The following is a 23833-nucleotide window of genomic DNA, read 5'->3' as shown; positions in this document are numbered from 1 at the left end:
TTTTGCTAGTCTAAAATAAAATTAAATAAAATTAAATAATGAAATATAGCTTCAAGATTTGCAGTATTCTTGTTTGCTAGTACAAAATAATGAAATAAAATAAAATAAATAATGAATTATATCTTCAAAATTTGCAATATTTTTTTGCTAGTTCGAAATAATAAAATGAAATAAAATAAAATAAAATAAAATGAAATAAAATAAAATAAAATAAATAAAAAATGAAGTATATCTTCAGGATTTTCTATATATTTGTTTGCTAGTCCAAAATAATAAAATAAAAAATAATGAATTATATCTTCAAGATTTTCAATATTGCTAATCCAAAATAAATAAATAAATAAATAAATAAATAATGAATGAATGAATGAATGAATTATATCTTCAAGATTTTCTGTATTTTTGTTTGCTAGTCCAAAATAATACAAATAAAATAAAATAAAATAAAATAAAATAAAAATTTCTCTTCAGGTTTTTTAGTATATATTTGTGTTCGCTAGTCCAAAATAAAAAAAATAAAAAATAAAATAAAATAAATAAATAAATAAATAATTATTTTTTCAAGATTTTCAGTATTTTTTTTTCCAAAATAATAAAATAAAATACAATAAATAATGAATTATATCTTCAGGGTTTTTATATGTTTGTTTGATAATATAATAAAATAAAATAATAAATAAATTAATAAATAAATAATGAATTATATCCTAAAGATTTTCAGTATTTTTGCTTGCTAGTCCAAAATAATAAATAAATAAATAAATAAATAAATAAATACAACTTCAATATTTTCTGTAATTTGTTTGCTAGTCCAAAATAATAAAATAAAGTAAAATAAAATACATAAAGAATTATATTTTTAGGATTTTTACAATTTTTGTTTAGTTGCTAGTCCAAGAAATAAACAACAACAACAACAACAACAACAACAACATAATAATAATAATAATAATAATAATACTTTATTTTATATATTCAAGGCCTGTTTATTTGCTAGTCCATCAGCTAAAAAAAGCTTTTTTTTTTTTTTTGTAATAAATCTAAAACTTTATAAACATTAAAAAACTTTACATTTTATAAACTTAAACAGGTATTTGTATTTGACTCCTTTCATTTGCAACTGTTAAAATAATACTGAGAAAATGTAAACTGTATATTGGATTATTAAATTATTAAACACCAACAAACTGTGCAAAAATTTTGCAAATATATTGCTAAAATGCAATGGCTTTATATATTGTGTATGAATATTTATATAATACAAAGTGTCAAAAAAACAAGTCAAAACGCTAGCAATATACATTAGAAGCTTTATTTTTTTATGTTTTTTTTTTTGGCATTTTTATCATAAAAATTGACCAAAAAGTAGCTCATTTTATCTGGCTTCACAGGCACAGGGGTCTCCGGGGCTCCAAACATCCAGGAAGTAGTAAAGTGAGTTTCGGCTTTGCAGAGGCGCGCACACGCACGCGCGGGGGTGTGTACGGGCGCGCGCATGACCCATTATACGGTATGCGTGCGTGTGCGTGTCGAAACCGCTGGAGGGACGCGAGCAGCGACAGAGAGACCGAATGAACCGCGTTCAGTGAATCAGAAAGCTGTCCGACACGCGGCCGGACCGTCATGAACCAAAACATCAGCCCGCCTTCACATCAGACACTGTCGCGCGCAGAAAACCCAGTCAGGTGAGTGACAGACACACCGACAGGTAAACTTCACGAGCGCCATTACCCGCCCTGCTAACCGGGATCCGTTTACTGGACACGTGACCGCGGCTTTTCAGACGCGAAAATGACAAGCGGTGATGAGAGAATCTGATACTTTGTCGCAGATGCAGGATGACGTCAGCAGCAGCGGCAGCCGCGCACGTGTGGAGTTCGTGTTGTGGTCGTGTTTCGACCCGTTTCCTGCACTGCAGTCACTGACATGCAGCCGATCTCATTATCGGTCAGCGTGCGTTAGATCGTATTAGTGTATTGATTATTGAATTCGATCATTTCAGTGCTGTCGATCGATAAATCAATTACGGATTAATCCAGTACGTACGGTTTAGCAGCAGATGAAGTGGAGCTGTAAGCCTCTAATCTCTCCACAACAGCACACTACACACTACACACTACAGTATATCTGCAGTGCACACTGGCCATCGGGCTGAGGAGTGAAGCAGGGCTGCTGGAGGAAATGCTCTAAGATCCTCTGATTGCTATCTGGTAGATAACATGGCTTAATATCCTGTTTTGCTCACAGAATTGTTATTTGTGAGTTCAGAAACTCAATGACTTTTAAAAAGCTATTGAAGAAACACAATTTTGGAGCAGGAGGAGGCTTTGTTTTTGTTTTTATAAGATACAAGGTCCCAATGTGGAAAAAAATAATTTAAAATATTTTTAAAAATATATTTTAGAAAATTACCAAAAATATATATTTGCTAAAATATTTGTCAGAACATATTTACATATATATTTATTCTTTTTTTTTTAAGCATTTTTGTATATATTTTTTTTTTAAAAAAGCAAAATGTATAATGTGTAAACAACGCATTTATTTATTTTTTTTAAATAATAATTTATGAATCATTATAAATCTAGTATTGCTGTCTATTAGGTTATTCCATCTACATTTGCATTTTTTAGGCTTTGTGTAGGCTATTGTAAATGTAATTTCTTACACCTAAAAATACATTTTAAAATTAAATAAATTTTAATTTAAAGTAAATTAATTTTGAAAGTAAATATGTTTTTCATTTCAGCAATTTTAAAAACAAATAAAATAAAATATTTTACTTAATTGGATTAGTGATAAATCTCCATCACTTAAAGGTTGGCATAAGATAATTTTTGAGTTAATTCCCCTGGAGTGTCTTGACTAAATGTATTATTATTACTATTATTTTATTAATTTATTTTTTATTTTCAATTTCAACAATATATTTCATCTAACTTAATTGTTTACAACATAAATAAAATAAAATATTTTATTATTATAATTAGTATTATTATTATTTTATTTATTAAATTTTTTTATTTATTTTCAATTTCAACAATGCATTTCATTTAACTTAATTGTTCACAACATAAATAAAATAAATTAATATTATTATTATTATTATTTAATTATTTATTTATTTTCTACTTCTACAATACATTTCATTTAACTTAACTGTTCTCAACATAAATAAAATAAAATATTTTATTATCATAATTAGTATTATTATTTTATTTATTTATTTTATTTATTTTCAATTTCAACAGTATATTTCATTTAACTTAATTGTTCACAACATAAATAAAATAAATTAATATTATTATTTAATTATTTATTTATTTTCAATTTCAACAATGTATTTCATTTAACTTAATTGTTCTCAACATAAATAAAATAACATTTTTATTATTAAATTATTAAATTATTTATTTATTTTCAATTTCAACAATATATTTCATTTAACTTAATTGTTCACAACATAAATAAAATAAAATATTATTATTATTAAATTATTAAATTATTTATTTATTTTCAATTTCAACAATATATTTCATTTAACTTCACAACATAAATAAAATAGAATGAAATAAAATGTATTATCATTATTATTTAATTTTTTTTTATTTTCAGTTTCAACAATATTTAATTTAACCCAATTGTTCACAACATAAAATAAAATAAAATAAAATATATTATTATTATTATTTTCATTATTATTATTTTATTTTATTTATATATTTTCAATTTTAACAATATATTTCATTTAACTTAATTGTTTACAACATAAATACAATAACATATATCATTATTATTATTATTATTATTATTATTATTAATTATATTTTATTTTTAATTTTAATTTATGTTTAATTTCAACAATATTTTTAATTTAACTTAACTGTTCACAACATCAAATAAAATGGGTCAAATAAAATCACCAGCTGAGAAGTCAAATAGACTTTTTTGGATTAAACCAGTAGATGCGTGAAAATGAATTCCAACCAAAGGTGACGAAAACATGTTTCTCCTGTTGAACAAGCTGCGTGGACGTCATTGTGTTTGCTAAAGCCATTCACTGAACTAATGCATTGAGAATGAAATGAAAGGAGCAGAGACGTTCGACCAACTGACAAGCTCTATGTAAAGGTAGATCTAGATCGTTTTTCAGATTTTTTTGTTGTGTTGGTGCTTTAAAGGAGATGGATTTAGAGACGCAGCTACTCTCTGAGAACTTTGTCTTAAGACAGACTAGTGTTGTTTAATCATCTTTGATTCACTATTATAGATTTTATAAACAATTTGAATCAGTTTTTTTAAATTCTGTGTAGTTGTATTAATTTTATTGAGTTTTTTTGCACTTTTATTAGCTTGTTTTATCATGTTTGTTTCAGTTTTCATCATTTTAGTAGACTAAATGAAAATGAGAAATTTCCTTGACAACTAGCAGAAATAAAATAAGTTTGTTTTTGATCTATTATTTTATATTTTAGTTAGTGTTTATTATATTTAAAGCAACAAAAATGGCTTTTGTGTTTATTTTATTTCAAGTAAGGAAAATAAAAGGATGGGTTTAATGTTAGTTAATAACCCTGGTTCATACAATCCACTAACTGTTTGATTGAGTAAATATTTAGTCTTTTACTTTACTAACATTAAGTTTTTTAATTTTTTCAAAATGTTAATTTAGTTTTTGATTATTTATATTTCAGTTTAAGTTTTAGTAAATTTAGCACTTCAAGTTAAACTGAACGAAAATCAGTAATGTTTACTCTGCAACTAGCTCATTTATTTATTTTTTAATATTTTAATATATCTTTTTAATATATGTTTTGGTAGAATTCTAAGTTTTAGTACTTCTAGTTCTAATTTTTTTATTTAAATTTCAGTAACCTAACAAAAATGAGTAATGCAACTAGCTGATTTTTTTAAAAAGATTTTATTTAGAAACATGTTAATAACATGCTAGCGACATGCTAACAACATGCTTATCATGCTAGAAACATGCTAGCAACATGATAGTGACATGCTAATCATGCTAAAAACATGCTAGTGACATACTAATCATGTTAGAAACATGCCAGCAACTTGCTGATCATGCTAGAAACATGGTAGTAACTTGCTAATCATGCTAAAAACATGCTAACAACATGCTTCTGACATAATAATCATGCTAGAAACACGTTAGTAACATGGTAGTAACTTGCTAATCACGTTAAAAATGTGCTAGTGACATACGGATCTTGCTAGAAACCTGCTAGTAACTTGTTAAATGTGACAGAAACATGTTAACAACATGCTAGTGGCATGCTAATCATGCTAGAAGCATGTTAACAACAGTAGTAACTTGTTAATCATAATAAAAACATGCTAGAAGCATGTTAGCAACTAAGTAGCCATTTGCTAATCATGTTAAAACATGCTAGTGATATACTAATCATGCTAGAAACATGCTAGCAACTTGCTAATCATGCTAGAAACATGCTAGAAGTTTGTTAGCAACATAGGAGTAATTTGCTAATCATGTTAAAACATGTTAGTGACATTAATCATGCTAGAAACATTCTAAAAACATGCTAGTAACTAGCCAATCATGCTAGAAACATGCTAACAACATGCTAGTGACATGCTAATCATGCTAAAAACATGCTAGTAACCTGCTAATCATGCTAGCAGCATGTTAGTAACTTGCTAAACTTGCTAAAAACATGCTAGTGACATGCTAATCATGCTAGAAACACGTTACCAACATGATAGTAGCTTGTTAATAATGCCAAAAACATGCTATCTATCTAATAGACTATTGCCTTCAAAACATTCAAGGTTTAAGCTTTAAAACTACTTTAGTTTATTTCAGACTGAAAACATCAAACTTTTACAACTTCTACATTTTTTAAAAACTATTAAAACTTTTACAAACTTTTTCAAACTTTCTGGTCCGGCTTTCTCAAGCCAGCTTCAAAGTTTGTCTCGACAAACTTTTTTTATTATCTAGTTATTTTTAAAATGTCTCTACACTTTTTGTTCGTTTTTATTTTAGTTTTAGTGAAATTCTACATTTAAGTATTTTTAGTTCTAATTCACATTTTTTTTCTTCTAATTTTAGTAACTAAACAAAAATGAGATAATATTTCAAGTAAGAATTTTTTTTTTTTTAAGGGTTTAGTGTAAGTTAACAATTACTCAGGTTCAGACAATCCAACCAAGTAGTTGCAGCTTTACTAACAAGTTTTTTCTCCTTATTTGTGATCAGCAGAGCTCCATTGGCTGTGTGGAGGATCTGAGATGAGAAGGTGTCTTTGGTTGGCGTTTGGCGCTGAGGCATGTCTTTAAGAGCGTCTCCTTTCCCCAATTTCTTTCTGGAAGGTCTCCATGCGGTAGGATGGGGTCTGATCTTCCCTTGTTTCTGGTTCCTGGACCGTCTTCTGGCCACCTGCATCTCCACCAGTCTGGAGCGCATGTGGCGGCGCGAAATGGAGTGCTACCTCCACCCGCTTCAGGTCGTCTTCGGGTCCGTCCTCTTCTTCATCCTGTTCATAATCTCCACACCGTTCGCCCTGCTAGGGTTCATACTGTGGGCTCCGCTGCAGGCCGTACGCCGGCCGTTCGCGTACCACCATCAAGAGCAGATCATTCCCATGGAGAATCGCAACGCTAGATGGGAAGAGACGGGGAAAGTCAGCTTCGGGTTTTTGACGGGAAACCTGTGCTTGCTTCCCGACGGCATCGCACGCTTCAACAACCTCGGGCACACGCAAAAACGTGCGGTGTACATCGGTAAAAGCATGGTTCAGGGCATCACGCGCCCTCACATCCGTATCTTCGTCGATTCTCCCAGCAGCTGCGGAACGGTTACTCCGTCCAGCAGTTTGATCCCACAACCGGCACCGTCCTCGTATGGATCCGTAGATGTTTCTGCAGCCAATCAGACGGAAGATGTACCTGAAACCGACGGCCTTCCCAAACCCAACTCCAATCAGAACTCCAACCAGCACAAGAATCCACCTCAGACGCTCTTACGGGACGCAGATGTGCCGTTGGAAGTGTCCGCTCTGTTTCCGTCCTCCGTGGACGTCGTGTGTCTCCAGGAGGTTTTCGATAAAAGAGCCGCTCTGAAGCTCGCGGGGGCTCTCGGTCCGCTCTACGGACATGTGCTCTACGACGTCGGTGGTTACGCTTGTCAACCTGCTGGAACGTGCTCGTCTTTTAAGTTTTTTAACAGCGGTTTGTTCTTGGCTAGTCGCTATCCCGTGATGGAGGCTGAGTATCACTGCTTTCCAAATGGTCGGGGAGAAGATGCTCTGGCTGCCAAAGGCCTGCTCGCCGTAAAGGTACGACATGCATGAATGAACATAAACATGCAAGACGGACGTGTATGACCTTTGTGCTCACGTCTTGTCTATTTTGCAGCAAAGTTGTTAAGCTCGACACAAAGCTTAAACCCCCTTAGCTGTTGTAAATTCACTGTAAACCACGGCTTATTGCTTTTATAAAACGGTCGTTCTATATACGTCGTAAGGTTTCACAACATAAAACAGAGCAAATAAAGTGTAATCATATAAATAAAAACATTATTCATCTGCCAAACAATGTAGTTCCTCAGAAACGGTTGTGGTTGCAACAAAGTGGTTGCCGAGCAACACACAAACGTAAACAAAGGTGTTTGTTTTGAACATGGCTCAGCCAATCAGAATCAAGGACCGTAACTATTCATTTTTTTAATAAAGCAATAAACCCCAAGAAGCCGTGGTTTACAGTGAATTTAAAACAGCTAAGGGGCAGTTGCTGTTGTAAATTCATTGTAAACCACGGCTTCTTGGGGCTTATTGCTTTTATAAAACAGTTATTCCATATACATAGTAAGGTTTCACAAAATAAAACAGCAAATAAAGTGTAATGATATAAATAAAAACATTATTCTTCCGCTAAACAATGTAGTTCCTCAGAAACAGTTGTGGTTGCAACAAAGTGGTTGCCGAGCAACACAATCATAAACAAAGGTGTATGTTTGTAGAGTAATTTACAACAGCTTTGAACGTGGCTCAACCAATCAGAATCAAGGACCGTAACTATCCATTTTTTAATAAAGCAATAAACCCCAAGAAGCCGTAGTTTACAGTGAATTTATAACAGCTAAGGGGCGTTGTTAGGCTTGACGCGAAGCTTAGACCCCCTTAGCTGTAATAAATTCACTGTAAACCACGGCTTCTTGGGGCTTATTGCTTTTATAAAACAGTTATTCCATATACGTTGTAAGGTTTCACAAAATAAAACAGCAAATAAAGTGTAATGATATAAATAAAAACATTATTCTTCCGCTAAAACAATGCAGTTTCTCAGAAACTGATGTGGTTGCAACAAAGTGGTTGCCGAGCAACACACAGACGTAAACAAAGGTGTGTGTTTGCAGAGTAATTTACAACAGCTTCAAACGCAGCTCAACCAATCAGAATCCAGGACAGGAACTATCTGTTTTATGATAAAGCAATAAGCCCCAAGAAACCGTGGTTTACAGTGAATTTATAACGGCTAAGTAGCATTGTTAGGCACGACGCGAAGTTTAGACCTTCTTAGCAGTTATAAATTCACTGTAAACCACGGTTTCACGGGGGTTATTGCTTTTTTAAAACTGTTATTTCATATATGTCGTTTCACAAAATAAAACAGAGCAAATAAAGTGTAATGATATTAATAAAAACATTATTCTTCCACCAAACAATGTAGTTCCTCGGAAACGGCTGTGGTTGCAACAAAGTGGTTGCTGAGCAACACAGACGTAATCAAAGGTGTTTGCTTTGAACGTGGCTCAGCCAATCAGAATCAAGCACCGTAACTGTCCATGTTTTAATAAAGCAATAAACCCCAAGAAGCCGTGGTTTACAGTGAATTTATAACAGCTGAGGGGCGTTGGTAGGCACAACGCGAAGCTTAGACTCCCTTAGCGGTTATAAATTCATTGTAAACCACGGTTATTGCTTTTATAAAACAGTTATTCCATATACGTAGTAAGATTTCACAAAATAAAACAGAGCAAATAAAGTATAATGATAATAATAAAAACATTATTCTTCTGCCAAACAATGTAGTTCCTCAGAAACAGTTGTGGTTGCAACAAAGTGGTTGCCGAGCAACACACAGATGTAAACAAAGGTGTTTGTTTGTAACGTGGTTCAACCAATCAGAATCAACCGGAACTATCCATTTTATAATAAAAGCAATAAGCCCCAATACCTTCTTTTCAGCAGAAGAACAAAACTCAAACTTGTTTTGGAACAAGTGGAGGAGGGTGAATAAATGATGATTTTTGGGTGATCTAGAATGTTTTATATGAAGCTTTGGAAAGTGACCAAACTAACAATGAACTTGTTTTCTCACAAGGTGGAAATCGGCTTACGAAAAGACGAGAAGAAAATGGTCGGGTATATTAACTGCACTCACCTGCACGCTCCTGAAGGCAAGTGTTATGATGCATTTACAGAAATAGATTAGTTGGAAAATTTAAATTCTGTTTATTTATTCACATTCATGTCATTCTATTTTATTTTAAATTATTTTATTTTAAAATGACAGTTTTTATTTGACTTTATTTAATTATTTATTTATTATTATATTTAATTTAATTATTTCAATTTTAAAATTTAGGCTGGGTATTATAGTTTTTATTTGACTATTTATTTATTTATTTATTATATTATATTATATTTCATTTAATTATTTAAAAGTTTACGTTGGGTATTATAGTTTTTATTTGACCATTTATTTATTTATTTATTTATTTGTTTATTATATTTAATTTAATTATTCCAATTTAAAAATTTAAGTCGGGCATTGTTTTTATTTTACTTGTTTATTTATTATATTTAATTTTATTTAATTATTTCAATTTTAAAATTTAGATTGGTATTATAGTTTTTATTTGACAATGTCTATTGTAATCCAATCCATTCCAATTAAATTGTCAAGTATCTCAGTGATCAACAAGAATTGTTTTTATTGTTTTGGGATTATTTACGGTTTAAATCATGCACAGATTGCACAAATAATAATAATTGCATTTATCTATTTATTTAATATGCGCATGTTTGTTGATCAGGGGACGGAGAGATTCGTGTTGAGCAGCTGAACATGTTGACCAAATGGATCAATGAGTTCCAGGCAGTGACCAGACGAGACGATGAGCTGGTGATGTTTGATGTGCTTTGTGGCGACTTTAACTTTGACAACTGCTCTCCTGGTACATACCAGATAACTTAATTAAAAATCAGTGTTTATGCAGAGGTCGTTAAGGAAAAACAGGCCTCATTAGCGGAGGATGTTCATGTGTCTGTGTGTTTTCAGACGACAGGCTGGAGCAAAGCCACAGTGTGTTTGAGGACTATACGGATCCCTGCAGAGCCGGAGCCGGGAGAGAGAAGCCCTGGGTCATCGGTAATGCGCTTAATTACTGCTCATTTGTATTACAGTACAGTTTATGGAAAGAAAATCTACATTTTGGAGTGGAACGTTTTTGTTTTTGTTCCTCAGCTAATATTGTGAGGTTGAATTCTTTCTTTCTTTCTTTTTTCAGTTTGAACATTTAGGCTGGGTGCAGTGTTATAGTTGACTAAAACTGAAACTAAAATTAAAACCATAAAAAAACATTACTTGAAATAAAATATATGTTAACTGATTTTTTTTTTTTTTTTTAACTGGAAAGACATTTCTCATTTTAATTTAGTTTAACTTGATGTACTAAAAGAAGCAAAACTAAAACTGAAATAAAAATAGAAGACATTTATAATAATAGTATTAATATAATGACAAAAACACAACAAAATTACTAAAAAATGTAAATAAAATTAAAATTATAACTGATTCAGAGAATTGGTAAAAACTAATTAGTTTTTATTTCATTTATTTTATTTTATTTCATCAATTTTAAAATTTAGGTTAGGTATTCGTTTTCATTTCATTTATTTATACATTCATTTATTTATTATATTTAATTAAATTTTTTCAGTTTTAAAATTTAGGTTGGGTATTACAGTTTTTATTTACCTAACTTAGTTACTTTTTATTTATTGATTGATTTATTTATTTACATTTTAAAATTTAGGTTGGGCATTATAGTTTTTATTTTACTTTTTTATTTATTATATTCAATTTAATTATTTCAATATTGAAATTTAGCTTGGGTATTATAGTTTTTTATGTGACTTATTTATTTATTTATTTATTTATTTATTTATTTATTTCAATTTTAAAATTTAGGTTGGGTATTATAGTTTTTATTTTACTTATTTATTTATTATATTTAATTTAATTTATTTCAATTTCAAAATCTAGATTCGGTATTACAGTTTTTATGTGACTTATTTATTTATTTCAATTTAAAAATTTAGGTTGGGTATTATAGTTTTTATTATATTTAATTTAATTTAATTATTTCAATTTTAAAATTTAGGTTGGGTATTCTAGTTTTTATTTTACCTATTTATTTATTATATTTGATTTAATTAAAAAAAAAAAAATTTAGCTTGGGTATTATAGTTTTTTTATGTGACTTATTTATTTATTTATTTATTTCAATTTTAAAATTTAGGTTGGGTATTATAGTTTTTATTTTACTTATTTATTTATTATATTTAATTTAATTTATTTCAATTTCAAAATCTAGATTCGGTATTATAGTTTTTATGTGACTTATTTATTTATTTCAATTTTAAAATTTAGGTTGGGTATTATAGTTTTTATTTTTTATTTTTTTATTTAATTATTTCAATTTTAAAATTTAGGTTGGGTATTATAGTTTTTATTTGACTTATTTATTTATTATGTTTAATTTAATTTAATTATTTTAATTAAAAAATTTAGGTTGGGTATTATAGTTTTTATTTTACCTATTTATTTATTATATTTGATTTAATTAAAAAAAAATATATTGAAATTTAGTTTGAGTATTAGGATGCAGTTGTTTTTTGCTTATTTATTGTATATAATTGTAATTTTTTTGTACATGTATTATTAAAGTGTAATCACAATTAAAAATTTCATTTTGTGAAATTCCAAATACAAATATTTAAACCCCAAAACCTATGGCGGTTTTGTTTGTAGGAACCCTGTTGGAACAGCCGACGCTCTACGATGAGAACGTACGGACACCAGACAACCTGCAGCGGTGAGATATTTCCATATATTTTCATATGAAGATTTTAGTGTTTTTGTGATCTAATGTGTCTTTTAATCTCCTCTGCAGGACTCTAGAGACCGAAGAACTGCGTAAGGACTATATTTCTCCACCGGTGGCCATCGCAGGTGTTCCTCTGGTGTATCCCGAGCCCGATCAGCCCTGGATCGGCCGACGCATCGATTACCTCCTGTATCGAGAAAGCCCCGTCTCCAGTCGCTGCAAAACCGTGCGTTTCCTGATCGCGATGAGCCTTCTGTGCTTTCCTGTTTACTTGCCGTAGAAGAGGTTTATATATTGTTTATATTTCAGGAGCTGGAGGAGTTCACGTACGTGACTCAGTTGGCCGGACTGACGGATCACATTCCTCTGGGGTTCAGACTCTCCGTCTCTCTGGATTCACACGCGGTGTAGAGATGTTTGCTGTCTAATGGAGCGACCGATGACACTTTAAAATATCCATGAGAAATGAAATGCTGTAGAAGAATAGTTCACCCAGAAACGGCGGAATCATTTTTGGGTGAACAAAACAATAAAAAGGGAGGCGTATCATTTTCTTAAACGCTTGCCATGTGGAGAAACACCAAATATCACTGAATGAATCACTGTCTGATCAAAGCAATAGTTCCGACACTCGTTCCTATGCATCTCTTCTGTACAGTGCCAGTAATCTGAGTCGATCTAAAGTTAGATGCCACACATATAGGGGTAAATTCTGTTTTTTTTAATGACACGTTTTTTTGTTTTTTGTTTTTTCATGACAACACAGAAATGATTTTGGAAATATATTTTAATAAAAGGTAGTTTTTTTAATAACCTGCGTTTTTTGCCATTTATTCTGAAGAGTTCGTGTTAGGTTGGCTTGAGAAATCAGACTTATAGTTTTAATTAAAGATTAAAAATCATAAAAATCCCATATTCTTACATTGACGGAATGTTCAAATGAGCAACACTCTTCAACACTTAAACTCCCAGAATCCCTTGAGACTCAATCAAGCTTCCCTTCTATGTGCTATTTCTAATCAATTCAAACTTCCATTCTAATATTTCTAATCTATTTATCTGTGTAGACAAGCCTAGCAACTAGAATTATGCTAGTAACATGCTAATCATGCTAGCCACATGCTATTAACTTGTTAATAATGCTTGAAACATGCTAGTAACTTGCTAATTGTGCTAGAATCATGCCAGAAACCTGTTAGCAACATGCTAACAACTTGTTAATAACTTGTTAATCGTGCTAGAATCATGCTAGTAACATGCTAATCATGCTAGAAACTTGTTAGCAACATGTTAATAACTTGCTAATCATGTTAGCAACATGCTATTAACTTGTTAATAATGCTTGAAACATGCTAGTAACATGCTAATCATGCTAGCCACATGCTATTAACTTGTTAATAATGCTTGAAACATGCTAGTAACATGCTAATCATGCTAGCCACATGCTATTAACTTGTTAATAATGCTTGAAACATGCTAACAACTTGTTAATCGTGCTAGAATCATGCTAGTAACATGTTAATCATGCTAGAAACTTGTTAGCAACATGTTAATAACTAGAAACATGTTAGTAATATGCTAATGCTTGAAACATCTTAGTAACATCATACTAGAATCATGTTAACTTGTTAAAATGCTGATAGCAACATGCTAATCATGCTAATCGTTAATAATGCTTGAAACAAACATGAATCGTGCTAGAATCATGCTAGTAACTTGCTAATCATGGTAAAAACATGCTAGCAACTTGCTAATCATAATATAATCGTGCCACAAACATGCTAGTGACATGCTAATCATGCTAAAACATGCTAGCAATTTGCTAATCATGCTAGAAACATGCTAGCAACTTGTTAATCATGCTAAAATTGTGCTAGAAACATGTTAGCACCTGCTAATCATGCTAGAAACATGCTAGCAACTTGTTAATCATGTTAGAAAGATGCTAGCATCTTGTTAATCAGGTTAAAACATGCTAGCAACATGCTAACAACTTGTTAATCATGCTAGAAACATACTAGCAACTTGATAATCATGATAGAGACATGCTAGCAACATGCTAATCATGGTAGAAACATGCTAGCAACTTGCTAATTATGCTAGTGTTAAAAACATGCTAGTAACTATCTGAGACTATCTGAAACTGTTTTGCCTTCAAAACATTCAAACTTTAACCTTTTAAAACTAATTTAAAATTCAAACTATTTTAGACTGAATACCATCAAACTTAAAAGTTTTTTTTTCTTAAAACTTTTTAAACTTTTCAAACTTTTTCAAACGTTCTGGTGTGGCTTTCTCAAGCCAACCTAAAGTCTGTCTTGACAAACTTTTTTGTCTAGTTATTATTGTATTTTCTGATCATATTAATCATATTGGTCTTTCTTGAATCCTAACACAATACCTGGCAAAGAGAATTAAAATAATTTTCTTTATTTATTTTTTTTTTTTCAAAAATAATACATGTACATTACATTTCTTTCATCGTAAAAAATGTATACCTCGAAAAGTCAGTTTTGATAAGTGTCTTGCCAAATGCATAATGTAAATTAAATATACATTTTCAAAAATACCATACTTACGTACTTACAATACGACGGTACAGTGTGTGTATATATATATATATATTTATCTAGCATGATTATATATATATATTTATATTTATTAAGGCATCACAATACAAATATTTGAAAACTCACAAATAAAATGTTTTATTTTAATAGAACAGTAAAATAAAGCATGTTAAATATCTACACAGTGTAAAAAAATCAAGTTGTAATTAAAACCGATTATTGGAGTACATTTAGCAAGAAAACAATTTCAGTCAATATTAGTGCTGTCAAACGATTAATCCCATTCAAAATAAACGTTTTATTACATTTTTTGTTTTATATTATATTACATGTACATTACATAATATGTGTGTGTACTGTGTGAAATATACACACATGCATGTATATACGTAAGAAAAATATGTTTATATATTAAAAATATATAATTAATGATATGAATATAAATACACGTAAATAATTTCATTTATTTATATGAGGGCTGTCAAATGATTAATCGTGATTAATCACATACAAAATAAAAGTATGAGTTTGCCTAATATATGTGTGTAATTATTATGTATATATAAATACAAACACATTCATGTATATATTTAAGAAAAATTTACAAATATATAAATTGTAATTTTTATATCATTTACATTATGTATAAATAAAAATATTTTGTACATAAAATATTTATCTTAAATATATACATTAATATGGGTGTATTTATTTATACATAATAATAACACAGTACACACACACACATTGGGCAACTCAAACTTTTATTTTGTATGCGATTAATCGTGATTAATCATTTGACAGCCCTAATTTATATTCACTTATATTCTGTGTGTGTATTTATATGTAAATGATAAACCTACACAGTACACACACATATAGTGTGTAAACAAAAACTTTTATTTTGGATGCGATTAATCGCGATTAACCGTTTGACAGAACTAGTCTTTATACTTTGACATTTTACAGTATATTCGATATATTAATGGTCGTTTCTTTGTAATTATTTGTAAAATTTATTAGCGTTTTTTTGTCAATGTACTGTACGTTACTTCTGACTTTTATTTTGAAACGACTTTCGCGTTGTGTGTCTCACAGCCGGATGTGGATTCAGTCTCAAGAATGGCGGCGTCGGAAGAGGTGACGTATTTCGTTGTAAACAACATTCCTGCCCTGTTCCGATCCGCAGACCTGAGGAACTATTTTAGCCAGTTTGTCGAGAGTAAGGGATTCGCGTGTTTTCATTATCGCCATCGGCCGGAGGTTCGAGTGCAGAGCTCGGGGTTAACAGATAACATTAGCGGATCTAGTGAGCGGACGAGCGGTTCGGATGTTTCTGAGGGAAAAAGCGCGGGCTCGTGTTGTTGTGTGGTGTCGGTTCGCTCACAGGAATCGGACAGATTCATGAAGATGTATTTGGGGAACCAGTGGATCGACTCTAAAGGAAACTGGCTGAGAAGAAAGTGTTTGATCCGGAGAGTCAGAGTGTCAGAGCAGGCTGGTGAGTGCGCTGACAAAATAAAAGTACCACGGCACGAAAACAATGTTTTGGACAATAAATAGCAGTTGTTCATATTCCTACTTGCCCTGCTAATATTTTTACTGGCCTCAATACTAAATAAATACATTTAAATAAATAGATGCATTTTTTCATAGATTAAGAGTTGTCATTTAATGTTAACATAATTAAAATGTGTGTAGATGCAGTTTTCATCTTTTCTTATAATTAACATAAATAATAAACTGTTTTCATAAGTTGTGATTGATCACTTTATCTTTACATTTTCATAACTAAAAAAAAATTAATCTGTAATTTTTGATACAAGATTATACATTAAAATTTTGGTGAATTTTATATTTACATTTGTTTTATAAAAAATCTAATAATAAATATAATGCTTCATAAATTTTAATACATTAATATTTACATTCATATTTTTTATAAATAAAAATGTAACTATTGTTAGTTTATAATGTATAAAATTATAATAAGTTATAACTTTTTTATTTACATTTTTATGATTAAATTAACAAATTATAAATACAGATTTTCATAAACTACAATTTCGTAAATTGTTTTTATTTTTTGTTTTATCATTTAATTTTTACATGTATATATTTTGTTATTCATTTAAAATTCATAAATTAATTTAATCAGTTTGTTAATTAAAAAGATAAAAAGAAAATTAAAAAGAATGGTATTTGATACATTAAGACTATAAATTAAAATGTATTATTTAGTATTTAAATGTATAGTTTCATTATATAGTTTTTCATAAATTCTGATTTACTATTTTATATTTACATGCATATTTTTATAAATAAAAATAGAAGTATTATAAGTTTATAATATATAAAATATTATAATAAGTCTAAACTTATTTTGTATTTACATTTTTATTTTGATGATAAAATTAATGAAATATAAATACAGTTTTTCATAAACTATAATTTTTTTTTAATTTACATTTATAGTTTTTTATTTTTTGGTGAATTAAGATTTATCATTTAATTTTTACATTTATATTTTTTGTTATTCAAAGGATAAAAATAAAAAGTGTAATTTTTGATATATTAAGACTATAAATTTAATTTTTTAATTTTGTGTTTTAATTTGTAGGTTCATTATATAAGTAACAAATTGTATTTTTTTCATAAATTCTAATTTATTATACATATTACGTATTTTAATCATTAAAAATAAAGTGAATTATAACTGTAAACTTTTAGTTCTGTCTTTAGATTTTTATTTTTTTATATTTCCAATTTATCTATTTTCTATTTACATTTATATATTTCATAAATTAAAATGTATCATTATACTCAACTCAACTCAACTCAACTTTATTTATAAAGCACTTTACAACACCCAAAGTGAACCAAAGTGCTGTACAGCAAACTAAAAACTCAATAAGACATAACAAACATAACAAATAAAAACAATGTCAACAGGTGTTGACACCTGTTATATGCATCCATAATTTAAAATTATATATTTAGAAACATATATTGTAAAAATGGTATGTATACAAGACTTTATGACCATTTAATGTTGTTAAATAGGCAAAGGTTAAAGGTATTGAAGGGTGAATATGAACTATTAAATTACTAAAGGAAAATGGGAATTATGGGTGAGGGTCAAGGGTCATCACCTGCCCATGTTACACCCTGAAAGATTAAAAACAAATCTGTCTAAAATGTCAAGTAAACTCAATGTCAATGTAACCCCTGTTTTACCAAGGTCCAGACTGTTTTATAATCATCATATTGTATGTATGTTTATAGATCACAATTCATTCCCGTACAAGACGAAGGCCGAGATGAGACGTCACGTCGCCCAGTCAGAGCATTTCACCATGTCGGACCTCAAGGGCCTGCCGGAGCTCAATCCGCCGGCGCTCATGCCGGCGGGAAACGTCGGCACACCTGTAACTGTTTTTCTTGAGCTCATCCAATCCTGCCGCCTCCCGCCGCGTCTCATCCGCAAACTGGGTCTCACGTTTCCCAAAACTGGCTCGAATCGGCGATACGGCAACGTGCCATACCTCTATCGCAACACGGCCGTCGTGAGCCCCGCGGAGGAGAGCGTCTTCACCGCCGGAGGAGTCGAGATCTCGGGGCCCGGCGGCTTGGACACGCCCACAAACTCTCAAACAGTAGATAAAGACACGCCCACACATTCACAAATTCACAAATAGACGAAGAGGACACGCCCAGTTCTCCACCTGTCAATCAAGAGTCACAGGAAGAAGGAAGTGAAGAGGAGCTGTCAGGCCCTGATGATGTGAGTTACAGCTGCGTAATGTATATTGAAATAAATTTTTATAGTGATATGTCTTAGTGTGGTTGTCATATTGTCCAGGCTGCAATTAAATTAAATTAAATTTAAATTAAATTAAATATTTTTTTAAATTAATTATTTAATTAATAATTAATTATTTTAAAATATTTTAAGTTATTAATGTAATTTCTATAGTTTATATAAAAATACATTTTTGTAAAATCTAATACAAAATAATATAAGTTTAAACTTACCATTTTTTAATTTACAATTTTATTTCTATGATAAAATTAACAAATTATAAATACAGTTTTTCATAAACTACAATTTTGTAAAATGTGTTAAATTTAAAATCTATTAAATATAATAAATGTGTATTTTGGTCAGGACGATGACCGCTGTGAGGAGTGGGAGCGTCACGAGGCCCTCCACGAAGACGTGACCAGTCAGGAGCGCACTAAAGAGAGGCTGTTTGAGGAGGAGATCGAGCTCAAGTGGGAGAAGGGCGGATCGGGCCTCGTCTTCTACACAGACGCTCAGTTCTGGCAGGAGGAAGAAGGAGGTACCGTGTGCTTATTGTTTTCATTTCAGCAGTACAATAAAATAGCTGAGTACATCCAGTGTATTGTAAACTTCTGGAGCTGCTTTGAGTTCATATTTCACATTTAGATTTTTACTTACCCTGCAAATATTAGCGTTGGCCACGTCAAATCACACACACACATATATATATATATATATATATATATATATATATATATATATATATATTTATATTATATAAATATATATATATATATATATATATATATATATATATATATATATATATATATAATATATATATTATATTATAATATTTTATAATAGATTTAACAAAAATAAATTTTATATAAATGACATTAATAACTTAATTTTAAAATTGTTAATTATATATATATATATATACATTTTTTCAAAAATGAAAATGTTATTTTATGTTTACATTTATATGTAGATATTTGTAATAATTAAAATGAAAAAGTTTACATTTACAAGTAGACATATAAATTGCTTTTTTTTTAAAATGTATTTGTAGAATTTTTATAATTGTTCATGTATTTTTTAGTTAAATAAAAACTTGTTAGTACATTAAGATTTTATATATATATATCATTTTTTCAAAAATTAAAATGTATTATTTAATATTTACGTTTATATGTATATATATTTGCAATAATTAAAATAAAAAGTACATTTTCAAGTAGAAATATTATTTAAGCAATATAAATGTAAACATTTTTAGTTTTTTGTTTTAGAATTGTTATAATTGTTCATGTATTTTTAGATTTTAATTAAAAACAATTGTCAATAATTAAAATTAAAAAAAAAAAAAAAAAAATTTAAGCAATATAAATGACAATGTTTTTGTATTTTTTTTCTTTTTAGAATTTTTATAATTGTTCATATTTCTTTTTTAGAGTTTAATAAAAAAAACTTGTTAATACATTTAGAATTATGATTTTATATTTACACTTAAATTTTGTCAATAATTAAAATAAAATTATATTTAATATTTATATATTTATATTTAAGATTTATCATTTTATTTCTGTTTATAATTTCTGCTTATTTAATTTTAAAATTGTATAAATTTGTATTGTATGTGTTCACATTGTGAATTAAACCAAGTAAATAATTCATGTAATCGTAAATATAAATTGGTTTACAGTTTACAGTTTGGAAATTTACAGTTATTATAATTATACAAGAAACTCAACCACAAAAATGTATGAATTTATTGATAAATAAAACATGGATTGGTTTTGTAATTTTTAACACATTTCTCAAACCTAATATATTTTAGCTAAATAATTTTACCTTGCTGTTGAGTTTAAAAAGCGATTGCAATTTTTAAGCTCTGCATAAAAAAAGGTGCTCAATGTGCGCTCATTAATGGCAGCACATATTTATGAATTACTGTTGAATTATTGTTGATGTGATTGTCTCATGTTGCTCATCTTTTCTCTTTGATTTTGTCCAGATTTTGATGAGCAAACAGCAGACGACTGGGACGTGGATATGAGCGTCTACTATGACAAAGGTAAACGTTTATGATCAGATCGTTATGAACACCTGCATCAGACATGCCCTGCATTATCGTGATCGTCTGTGTTTCTCCTCAGATGGAGGCGATATGGACGCCAGAGATTACGTGCACATGCGCTCTGAAAAGAGGCTGCGGGACGGTCTGGACGGGCTGCCGGGACGACAGCAGAAAATCGGCAGCTTTGAGAGGTTTACAAAGGTGCGGATGTCTTGCAAACTGCAACATTTAGAATTTTATGTTTAAAATCAACTTTTAATAAATAAAAAGTGGAAATGGAATTTTTCACGAATTCAATTTTATTATTTTGTTTACATTTATATTTTTTTAGAATTAAAATAAAAAAAAAATATATTTAATTTTTTAGCTGTTAAAAGTTATGATTTTGTCTACCTTTATTTTGTCTAATTAAAATTAAAAATTGTTAATGTATTTTTTCATAAATTACGTTTTTTCATTTTATATTTTATTATTTTGTTGCATTTATATATTTATTTTAATATTTTTTTTTTTAGTAAATAGTGTTGATTTCAATTAAAATTAAAAATCGTTAATGTTTTTTTCATAAATTACGATTTATCATTTTATATTTTATTATTTTATGTTTGTGTATATATGTTTTTAATTAAAATGTTTTTTTTTTAATTTAACACTTATGATTTTAATTAAAATTAAAAATTGTTAATGTATTTTTTCATAAATTACGTTTTTTCATTTTATATTTTATTATTTTATGTTGTATTTATATATTTTTGAAAAAAAATAAAAATATATTATTTTTTAAGTTAGGAGTTATGATTTTGTTTACCTTAATTTTGTAGAATTAAAATTAAAAAATGTTAATGTATTTTTTCATAAATTACGCTTTATTATTTTATATTTTATCATTTTATGTTTACGTTTATATATTTTTAAAATTAAAAATGTATTTGATTTTAATTAAAATTAAAAATTGTTAATGTGTTTTTTTCATAAATTACGCTTTATCATTTTATATTTTATTATTTTATTTTTGCATATATATATATATATATATATATATATATAAATAAAAAAAAAAAATCATTCAATTAAGATTAATAAAATCAATAAAATCAATTAAGATTTTATACGTATACATATATATAATTATAAATATATATAATTCATACAATAAATAATTAATATAATCATGTATTAATATAAATTACATTCATACATTACATCTGGAGCTGTTTTGAGTTCATACTAAAAGAGTAAATATTGGAGCTCAAGATTTATTAATTTATAGATATGTTTTTAAATAATTAAATTAAAAGAATAAATGTTTAATTATAAACTGTATAAAAAAGTATAAATATCAACATATGATAAAATTAATTAAAAAAAAAAATTTTCTAATTAAAATTAAATTATTTGTAACAAAGTAAGATGAATAAAAATTAATCTAAAAATAAAATTTGCAATAATAGCTTAAAGTGCATGTACACAAAAATGTGCTTTGTTTGTTTATTTTACACTAAAAAAAATTGACTGCAAAAAATCCACTGACTGCAATGCAATTTGCAAGAGTTCACCATGGTTTTTGTATTTGGCAAATTTTGTGTTCTGGTTTCAGCATTGCAACAGTAACGGAAGTGACTTGATGAAAATGCTTATTGCGCCATTAGTCGAACCTGTAAAGTTGGTTTGAAGTGTTAAACAGTAAAATGCTTAGTGTGTGTGTGTGTGTCGTAGGGAGTGGGCCGGCGTGTGATGGAGAAGCAGGGCTGGAGGGACGGAGAAGGGCTTGGGAACAGTCGAATAGGAATGGCGGAGGCGCTGGAGAACGACGGACAGCATCCCAACTGCAAGAGAGGCTTTGGGTGAGTCAAGATATATATATATATATATATATATATATATATATATATATATATAAAAATTAAGTTCATACTAAATTGTGATTTCCAGACCTGTAAAAGTCATGAAAACTTATAAATGCCTAATGAAGATTTCTATAGTTAATAAACATTTTATTTTGTCATGCTCAGCTCATCTCTGTACAATAATTTTAACAGTTCTTTTGAAAAACTATTGGGATATAATAAAATAATAATATAATAATTATTATAATTTAATTAAATTCTAATTAAATTAATAATAAAATATTAATAATTTAATAATATAATAATTTATATATTTTTTAATAGAATAAAACAATGAATAATATAATAACTATTATAATTGATTTCAATTCTAATTAAATTAATAATAAAATATTAACAATTTAATAATATCATATGTAAGTAATTTATTATTAATATTATTATTTTATTTGTATTTATATTATTTTTATTTGTTCTCCCTCTTTTTGTTCCTATTTTACATTTTAATGTTATTATACATTTTAATTTTAATATTAAATGTTATTGTAATGTTAATAGCATCTCTGTGCAATAATTTAAACAATTCTTTTGAAAAACTTTTGGAAGTAATGAGTAATTGGTCAAAAGGTGTGAGAAATTACTATGTCTAATCTAAGTTAAAATATCCTTTTATATTTTAAATGGCACTAAATAAATGATTTCTACTCCATGTTTTGTGCTTACGACTGATGCGTTTGATTTGATGATTGTTTGCAGGTATCATGGAGAAAAGCTCAGCTCATTCCTTCCACCTAAAAAACCCAAAAAAGACTTTCACATCTCCACAGTTTATGATGAACCTCAAGACATTGATAAAGGAGACGAAGTGCTGCGGCGTCAACCCAACACCAGCATGAAGTACAGACACCAGGGGGCAGCGCTGAGCCGAACACATGACCGCTGATCACTACTGACATTCACTACTAGGACTATTGCCTATTTATTATTGTCTGTGCGCTAAAAACAATGGATGCTTTTACACACAGCTGTACATTATTTTTCTGTGATTTTTGTATTAAACATTTTCAAAAGAACAAAAAAACACTAGTTTTCTTTGTATTATGATGTTTATATGCCATTATCATTGTTGTTACATAGTAGAATGTGCTACAGAAATTATTATATTACTAATTATAATTATAGTACTTATTAATATAATAAAATAACTAATAATATAAGAATTATAATTAATTTAAATATAATAATATTAATATTATTATTATTTTATATTTTTTATTTATTCTCCCTCTTTTCCTGTTTTACATTTTAATGTTTTTATTGTGTGAATGTGTATCATCATTATTAATTATTTTATTTCTGTTTTTAAATAAATAAATCTTAGGCATTTAGGATTGCTGG

The 23833-nt window shown here is 28.7% G+C and overlaps 3 protein-coding genes across 6 annotated transcripts in view; 2 read left to right on the top strand and 1 right to left on the bottom strand.

Moving 5' to 3' along the window:
* Positions 1–23833, bottom strand: part of LOC127178539 (sodium- and chloride-dependent transporter XTRP3) — an 87937-nt gene that overhangs the window by 13549 nt on the left and 50555 nt on the right. The gene's annotated exons all lie outside the window — the stretch shown is intronic.
* On the top strand, positions 1444–12959 carry smpd5 (sphingomyelin phosphodiesterase 5). Of its 4 annotated transcripts, none has more exons than XM_051131479.1 (8): positions 1444–1685; positions 6239–7313; positions 9361–9436; positions 10076–10216; positions 10321–10410; positions 12076–12139; positions 12218–12377; positions 12461–12959. In XM_051131479.1, the coding sequence occupies exons 2-8, from the start codon at positions 6306–6308 to the stop codon at positions 12560–12562; spliced, it is 1641 nt and encodes a 546-aa protein (XP_050987436.1). In that variant the 5' UTR covers positions 1444–1685; positions 6239–6305; the 3' UTR covers positions 12563–12959. The 4 variants fall into 4 exon arrangements, with proteins under 4 accessions (XP_050987436.1, XP_050987437.1, XP_050987439.1 ...); XM_051131480.1 differs by having other exon boundaries at positions 6236–7313; XM_051131482.1 differs by lacking the exon at positions 1444–1685 and adding an exon at positions 3870–4131.
* On the top strand, positions 15817–23505 carry gpatch3 (G patch domain containing 3). Its single transcript, XM_051131483.1, is given in 9 exon segments — positions 15817–16222; positions 18007–18411; positions 18414–18505; positions 18890–19064; positions 20526–20585; positions 20668–20789; positions 22305–22432; positions 23192–23337; positions 23340–23505. Coding segments are annotated over 9 exon segments (1539 nt in total). The 5' UTR covers positions 15817–15843; the 3' UTR covers positions 23372–23505.

Source organism: Labeo rohita, chromosome 16, assembly GCF_022985175.1.
Source record: "Labeo rohita strain BAU-BD-2019 chromosome 16, IGBB_LRoh.1.0, whole genome shotgun sequence".
In the NCBI taxonomy this organism is placed as follows: domain Eukaryota; kingdom Metazoa; phylum Chordata; class Actinopteri; order Cypriniformes; family Cyprinidae; genus Labeo; species Labeo rohita.
Note: the sequence above shows the minus strand (reverse complement) of the source record. Positions and strands in the feature narration are given on the sequence as shown.